The 8,676-nt window shown below is 38.0% G+C and overlaps 2 protein-coding genes across 2 annotated transcripts in view; one reads left to right on the forward strand and one right to left on the reverse strand.

The window, feature by feature from the left end:
• Positions 1-3,249, forward strand: part of BPTF (bromodomain PHD finger transcription factor) — a 56,176-nt gene extending 52,927 nt beyond the window's left edge. The window contains 2 exon segments of the mRNA XM_009894780.1: positions 82-268; positions 2,342-3,249. Coding sequence (XP_009893082.1) covers positions 82-268; positions 2,342-2,378 — 224 coding nt within the window. The 3' untranslated portion in view covers positions 2,379-3,249.
• A 3,964-nt stretch (positions 3,250-7,213) lies between these two features.
• LOC104295078 (chromosome unknown open reading frame, human C17orf58) lies at positions 7,214-8,113 on the reverse strand. Its single transcript, XM_009894781.1, has 2 exons — positions 7,978-8,113; positions 7,214-7,401 (listed from the first exon to the last, which is right to left on the reverse strand). Exons 1-2 carry the CDS (start codon positions 8,078-8,080, stop codon positions 7,214-7,216), a joined length of 291 nt encoding a protein of 96 aa, XP_009893083.1. The 5' UTR covers positions 8,081-8,113.
• Between the last annotated feature and the right edge of the window lie 563 nt (positions 8,114-8,676).

Consider the following 8,676-nt stretch of genomic DNA (forward strand, 5'->3'; position numbering starts at 1 on the left):
CTTTGTTTCCCACAAGCTGACAATGTGAACTTCCGTTAGGATGGAAATGTCTCATTTTAATAATCTTTGGTTTCTTTAAAGACCTTGCCACCATGGAAGAAAGAATACTGAAACGTTACTACAAAAAGGTCACGGAGTTTGTGGCAGATATGACCAAAATTTTTGATAACTGTCGTTACTACAATCCAAGCGACTCCCCTTTTTACCAATGTGCAGAAGTTCTTGAGTCATTCTTTGTACAGAAACTAAAAGGATTTAAGGCAAGCAGGTAAGCTAAAGTGTTCCTAATCGTAGTTGTTCTGTTGTCCCCTAAAATCTCCTTAATGCTTTTATAAGCTCACCTTGCATTCATACAGGGGATTTGCCTCTCCATGCACTTTCCTGGACAACCGCTTTTCTTTCAAAGGGGGGAAAAAAAAAAATCTGTTCTATAATAGCCAGCTGTCATTTTCTGTCAAAACCAAGGCTTGAATATGGTTTTGTGGCAGTTACTTTGTCATGTTTGCTCAAAATGAGTTGTTAGATGCAAATTTGGGCAGTATCATTAGTGTAGAAAATTTGAATGATGCTTTAAGTCGTTGGTGCAGAAAACTTCTTGAAAATCATTACTGATCAGGACAAATACTGTGTTTTTCTGATAATGTTCTACCATGCACTAAATACTCTTCAGATGCTAAAAAGAGACAATCCTTCCATGAAGCTTATAATCCAATGAAAGAAATTAAAATACTTCAATTTTTACTACCCTCTCTTATCTTCTTATATCTTTACATATTTGATACAGGCAGAATAAGTAAGGTTTAAAAATGTGGAAAACTGAACACAATTCAAAATTAACTATTTAAAATTAAACTTACTTTTTTTTAATAATGTTTTTCTGTAGAAGGATCATTGTAGAGTATTTCCCTAACGTAGACATTCCTGAAACAAAATACGCAACTCTACTAGAGCTTTTTCTTTTGCTTGCCGATTCTGTCCAGTAACACGTAACATGGGACTTGTGTGGCATCAGTCAAATTATAATGTGGTATTTTGTACAGCTGTTCCTAAAACCAGCTTATGCAAAAGACTAAGGGAGTACACAGATTTTTTCCTGTATCGCTGCTGTATTCCAGCATGAGCCAACTGTAGCTGCGTTACAACTGCTGGGTGCCTTTCAGCGTTACCCAGAGGTGGTACACGTGTAGTAGTTACCTTTGTCCATCTGCCTGCAACAGTCAAAACTGTAGCAGCCTGCTGGTCCAAGATATTAATGCAGGATAATATCCATTTGTAATTAACTAAATTGAAAGCTTCAATTTGTATCCGTTGTTGTGGAAGCTGTGTAATTCTCTATATGCAACGAGAGTAGGATTGATAAGAAGGGATGAGATCAAATGGATTAGTCCAGCGTTTTTCTTTCCAATTTAATACTGTATTAATGATTTTTATCAGGTAGTTTTCAGCTCATGTTTCCATCATCTTGCTTTAGCTGGTTGCCCAGCGTTCACTGCTTGCACACTAATTTCGTTGCTGCATCTTATTTGTTATTGTTTTTCATTTATACCATCCGTGTTCTTTCTTTTCTTGCAGATTGTGATATCTTTAGTCTGAACTTTTTAACTGGAGTCAGAACTGGATGTTGGGGGTCACTTTCTTTTATTGTACATTTCTATGACATTAAACTGCCCTAAAAATCCAGATCATTTGTCTAAAAAGTGAATCTTGTTGGGATTTTGTTTTTTTTGGTACCAGCAAACATATGCTGGTAAACATAACTGTGTTAACAAAAAAATTGTCCCATTCCTCGAATACTGTATTGAGAAAAATGAAAAATTCATCTTGGAAACCATGTATTTTAATGTTTTATTTTCAGTCACTAATAAAACTGTGAAGGTCAAAGAGGAGTTTTGCTGAACTCTGATTAGCAAAAATGTGATTTTTAACATGCCTGTTCAGGTTTTTTTTTTTCTATTCAGTTAATGCAAAGACTTCTTGAATAAATTTAAGCAAATTATACATTATTATAAATATTCGCAATTTACAATGTCTCTTTCCTTTACATTTGATGGACTACTATTATGTAAATATGAGAGTAAAACTGATTTCAGGCATTTTGGAATATTCCAGTGCCACAGTGCATTTTACAAGTACTGAAATATTTGTATACTGTAGGAGAAAATGCGCTTAAAGTTCAGAGAGGATCAAAGTGTTCTTTTTTCTGAAGGGGGGGAAAAAAATAAACGGAAGCAACATGGTGGTAATTCCCTCATTGTGCTTTTACCCTTGGCAACACCTTGCAGCAACTGTGTTCTCCAAAATGAAGGGTGCTTAATTCTTCGCTTTCTTCTGTATTCTGCAGGTCCCATAACAACAAACTGCAGTCTACAGCTTCTTAGAGTTCAGCGTGTTAACCTAACACACGAGCAAGAATCTGGTTGTCTGAAAATTTTTAATTAAGAAGCCAGATGTTTTTAGTCAGGTTATCCTGACAAGACTTGATGTAAACTGCGTTTTTATTGGTCACAACAGTCAAATTATATTCTTGGCTTATTTTGTCCAAAGGACAAAGAAATAAAAATCAGCAGCACCACTTTCTTGTCAAGATCAAATTGTTGTACTATTGTGGCAGAAGCAGGAAAACTTTGTTTTGTTGAAGGAGAGAGAGAAAGAGAGCAAGAAAAAAGATACAGTAAATGGGGTCACGTTTAACTCCATGGAAATGCCACGTCTGTTCTTCAGTGAAGAAGCTGGTTTAAAGTCCACACAGAAAACTTTGACTGTATTTATTTATTGTTGCAAAAAAGACGCTTTTTTATTGCTGCCCTCATTTGTCAGCTAATTATTTTTTCTTATAAAATCCAGCCCCGGTTACATGTAATCCATTCTGTATCTTAACATGATTCCTGTAGGTAAAAGTACAAGAAGACCTCTAGATGTCTTTTCTTTCTATGAAAGGAGCTGCTATGTACACATGTGCACACACACAGAACTGGGAATCAACAATGAGTTTATCATTCATGGTAGATAAAAACAATTAAGCTTGCATAAAGGTTGGGCTAAGCGGTCATGGACTACAGACTCTGTTGCCTTGAATATAACAGTACAATTTGTCATTTACTCTGCACCAGACTGAAATGAGTAAAATCTATTTGAAGGTATCTTGTTTGTAAACATTTGTCAGATTCTAATTTTTTTCTTTTGTATTAAAATTCAAAATATGGATGTATATGAAACAAAATAAATGGAGATAATTGTTCTCCCCACAGATGTAGGTGTCTTTGAGTGTGCGCTACTATGTTTGTAACACTTTGGGGATCTGTTCAGATATTTGAAGTGATAGGGGAGGGAAGTGGCCAGGGAGATCGGACTCTATTTTGCTCCAAAGGTAGCGTTTACTACGTTTCGTTCTTAAGCAGCTGTTTTCCCTTTATAAAATTTCCACAGTGGTGCCAAAATTACTGTAACCGATAACATGGTAGGAAGTATTTTGTGAAATGTCACTGCCCACTGCTGAATTAGGTGATATTTTGCCAAGTACGCTAGGAATGTAAAGTGCCGAGCGTAATTCTGTCTTGGAAAGGCGTTCTGGACTGCTCCGCTGTTTCCTGTACGAGGAGTGCTACTCTGAGGGATAAATCGAAGGCACAAGAAGATGGGAATTGCAGATGACGTTGCTGTTTCTTTCCGATCTGTCACTTTCACACTGCGTATATGAATGACTCGCTCGTATTACCTGTCCGTAGTTAATCAGCCATGGTTTGTATGCGGCTCTTTGGCCGTTTGACGAGCTTTTGCACTAATTCACCGTTAACTTCTGTTCTGCAGTGATCTGGGATTTACCCGACTTACGGATAAGCTCCTCTTGGGTTTAACCTCACACCTTGCTATGCAAGAACCTCTTCTGTTATTTTTCTTAAAAAGATGTTGCTACTGACCCCACTTTTCTTACATTTACAGGCTCAGGTGTACAGGTTCTTCTGGGATAATTTTAATAAAAACCCGTGGTTTTTTGTATATACAAATGTTGTCATTTAACCTACATGTGAAAATTAAAAATAATTGTTCAATGTGAAAACAATAATCCATTTATGCTTCTTAAAGTTTAAGAGTAGTTGCATTTAGGTTATGTTGTCCTTTGACGTTTAAAAAAATGCTGCATATTGTGTGCATTGTGGTTTTAATGCAAAAAGGAAAAAATCTCAACTTCTAACAGCATTTGAACATATCCTGCATCGCATCAAAACTGCACAGTATTTCTGTACTATTTATTCATATATAAATATATATATGACATCATTTAAAACTTTCCTACCTGTAGGCAATAGATTGCTATGTTTTTAACAAATTGTGGCAAACTGAAGAGTACTTTTTTGTACCTTATAGGACACATCATCCTAGACAAATAAAGTCATGTGTTTGACGTTGATTTGGTGGTGTTTCTAATGAAACATTTGATAATGTTACCGTATACAGGTCTTGGCTTTCCAGATTATATATAATTGCCAGTGAATCAGGTTGATGAGGGAAATAATGCATCCATACAATTTAATTGTGCTGGGAGCCTTTTTTAGCGTTTTCAATTGCCATTGAGTAGTTTGAGGTACTTCTCTTGATTTATTAGTAGTGTTCTTTTATAGTTTAATAGCATTACTAAAAAAATATCACTCCTGTAATTAATGCCCACCTTCCTTAAAAGCACGGTAAGTTCATAAGATTTGTGAGCTCTGTTCAGTAGTCCTCCTCTTTGTATTTTTATAAGTTATTGCAACATTTGCTTCAAAATAGTCATATATTGTAACACAGATTTTGATACCGTGAGTTATACCAGCTTGATTTTCTTTTTGTCTCCTCAAACAAATTTGAAGCAATTATCCTGGGTCTAGATTTAGTTCATGCAAAAGCTAATGGGGGTTTAAAGTAGAATAAAACGTTGAGCTTACCCAAAAGCCCTGAGTAAACCCCAGGAAGACAACAATGCTCCTGTACACCTGGATCTCTGGGAAAAAATGGTTAACTGTAAGGTATGAAAATTACCGTGGCAGCTATTGCATCAAAGTGCCATCTTCTTTTCAGTGTTGTTAACGCTGTGAGGTTTTTGTAATAGCGAGTGCAAAATTGTGGCAATCCACTTGATCTAGCAATTTTTTTCTTCAGGATGTTAGTTAGCATCTGATAAGCCTGGTAAGAAATAAGAACAGTGGTTCTTACTCCAGCTGTATTTCAGTGGAGCTGTGAAATACAGTGGCTCGTTGCTCAGCTGTTGTGATAACGTTTAAGGAGTCGCCTTCCAAGCAGGACAGGAAAGGTAAGATGACTTTGTAACGCAAGAGGAGAAAACAGAATAAATTGCTCTTCAGGCTTGCTTTTAGAGCAATAGCTGTGTCTGGGAGAGCGGTGCAGATGTTGTGTGTCAGTTATTGGCATTTTACTTGGGCTTTGGATGTCATTAGCACTTATGTACCATTAGTTATCTCTTCCGAGAGACAATCGAAAGGAGATCTAGCCATGGATGTTAGTTTTGTACCCACGCTTTGCCTGTTTTAGATTACAGTAATGTCTTGGGGGTGGGTAAGGGTGCTTAATTGCTGTTCTGGGTAAATGGATGACTGTAGGAGTTGCTGGTTAGTCCCTGGACTTCAGTTGAAAATAGAAGCGAAGAAACTTGAGATGCACACGTAACCCTTCCTCCTTCCTTCTCCTCTCCCTCCCAGTCCACCCCAGTGCTTTGATTCACTGCCAGGAACAGTCTTTCTGCCAAATCAAAAGCCCCCTCAAAATCTCAGGAAAATTCCATCTATATATGCTGCACTCCGTGCGAAATCTTTTCACATAACAAAAGTGAGACAGTATATTTTTTCAGATAGACAGGAGCTACGAGCAAATTTCTGCCCTACAGTAACAGCCTTCTGGGTCCCAAAATATACAGTGTTTGCTCTTGGTATCTGGCCCCTATTCTATATCAAGAAGTACTTCATCCAGTGTGCCTTACCACCCACCCACTACCCCGTAGCTTTTCAGTGACACTGAATTGCGCTGCAGAAGTGTATGAGAGGCAGAAGGGGGTGAGAGATAACTTCGCTTCAAATCAGAAAATGCTTATGGAAGCCACTGCTTCCTGCTCCAGGTCACATCATATATCTCACCGTATGTATATTTTTTTAAGCCAGACTGCATGTTCCCTTTTTTTTTTTCAGATAAATATCTTAAAATCCCCAGCCAACTTGTCAAACAAGGAGATGCCATTGTTTACTTTCACTACATAATCTTTGGATCTTTCGGAACCCAGGAAACAGTGAATCCAGAACCCCATGAACATTTTATCAATTGCTTTTAAAGCCTTACGATCTGTGAATACTGACTCTTGGAACAGCCAACGTTGACTCCCTTTGCAGAGGTTTCATAGGTTCTTACGTCCCACCACATTAAAGGTACTAAAGGATTGTATCTTTGATTCAAAAAGTAACTTTACTGATGGTGCAAGTACAAAGTTGTTAATATTTCTCATGGGAAAATGACATTCTGTACACAGTTCTAGGATGGAACTTTTAAGGAACCGACAGTATAACCAGGCATACAAAACGTGCGTGCGATTGCATGCTTATTTTGCATTCCTTGGCATGAACTTGTGCCGTTATTTGTAAGCTTAATTGGGCATTTGTGTTGTGCAGTTACGTGATTTGCTTTCAGTTAGCGTATCATATACTGAAATAATTACATAGCTATTTTGTATGCTTCATGTGAAAATCCAGCTCTGTTTGAAGAATGATGTAATTTTTTAAAGTATGGATGTGTTTGAGGATACCAAAACAATACAAATGATACTTAGTTTTGTTGGTTTCTTTTGAATCAAATACATGTAATAATTTAGGCAGAATTGCCTGAAAACACAACGGACATCCCCTATAGATAGAACTATGGTATCATCTGACATTTGTTCAAGGCTCAGGGTTTGGAAGTGCAGTTACTTCTTGTGTACCTAGAACAACGCCTCCACAGTTTTACTTCACAATTACTACAGATTATCGGGGTAGATTACAGCAGGGGAGGCAGTGATAACCTGTGCCTCTGAAAACAGCTGGAGCAAATTCATGACCAGTTAATGTTCCCTGGACGGACTTCTGTGCTAAACGTCACAATATATGGGTACCTTGTCAAAACATTCAGGTAGTGTGTTTATTCTGGTGGGTGAATTCTGCTGCTGCCCGTGTCTTAGGTGGGGGTTGCTGGAGCCTTATCTACATTTAGTGTGAGCCACTTGCACTTTGCGATTCCTCTTCCTGTTGAATCTCTTCACGTAGCTGCTGCTGCTCCTGAGCAAGCCATCCCCTGGCCTCAGGCGCCCTCGCAGGAACTGCAGCAGGTTTGCAGGGATCTGTCTTCTCTTGTGGTAGATCCGACCCATCACAATGTATCTGCTGCCTGCAAAATAAACGAGACTTCTGCGCTATGAAGAAAGCACGGATTCATTCACTACACTCACTGAAAGGGCAAGATGTGTGTAATAAATGTGAAGTTGTACCCTGCAGAAATACATGAACATGTGGCTTAGTACAGCGGCCCACTGAACTTCAGTGGGATGTGCATGTTGTGCTTGCGTGGAAATAATAATTTACTATACTGCAATTAGAAGCCTTCTAGGGGAAATCTGGTATTTGATGAACTTGCATTTAGGAGGAAAGCTGGACTACTTACAAAGATGTCAGCTTAAGCTCCTGTTTAAATTTTTTTGGCAATCCTGAAAACTTGCAATCTTTGGAACTGGGTAACGTTAAGAAAGGACTACACTGCTACCTGACTTCTTCACGCACTTGGTTATCTTCTGAAAATTTAGAGAAACTGGGAAGAAAAAAGTCCCCCAGTTTAACAGTAAGTACTTTTTTACTTTTTTTTTTTTTCCCCCAAAATACCCCAGGATAAGGCTATTAAACTAGGGCAGACTAAAATTGCACTGCATGAAAGAGGTATAGTGGAATGGATTTAGCTGGAATTATTTACCAAGTTTAAAGTCCGGACATGGTTTACTGCAGTTTAAAGTATCCACAACTAGAATGTGAACTCGAAAGAAGAAGCCATCAGGAGTAATATACAGGCGACTCATCTTGTATAATCCATCGCTGTTTACCAAAAGCGTAATCAAGTGGACTCCGTTCCCCAGTCTTTCCATGTTATAAACAATTCCGTTCACTGCTGTTTTAAGGGAGTGGGGGGGAAAAAAAGCAAGCATCAAATTATGTATCTTGGTGGCAACTCAGGGTATATGTGAAGGCTCTCATTTAAAATGCTGTAAAGTAACTGTCAGCAGAAATCCTTCAGCTCAGTAGTGGGCAGTCTTGAAAGTAGGAATTGCTTCAAATACTCACATTTGATGAGGTCATCACCTTAGTATTTGCTTAGTTACTAACCTTATGCTTTACAGGTCTGAGATGTTTCTTTGTGAACTTTATAAAATGTTTCAAAAGAAAGTGATGATTTTAGTACGGTTTTCCATCCTGGTATATAGAAAATGTAGACATACTTACCTAATAAATTAAAATTTTCAAATTTAAAATTTCACAGTGAAGTCCAAAGCTAACCTGCTAATAAAACGCTTTGGCTTTTTAAAGAAAAGGCCCTTGTCATGCCAAGAGGTGAGGGCACCAAGTAAGCCACGCGGTACACTCGGACAATCGCTTCATGCTGTCCACCCAGTTTCTG

The sequence above is a fragment of the Charadrius vociferus genome, unplaced genomic scaffold, assembly GCF_000708025.1.
Source record: "Charadrius vociferus isolate BGI_N301 unplaced genomic scaffold, ASM70802v2 scaffold321, whole genome shotgun sequence".
Classification (NCBI taxonomy): Eukaryota; Metazoa; Chordata; class Aves; order Charadriiformes; family Charadriidae; genus Charadrius; species Charadrius vociferus.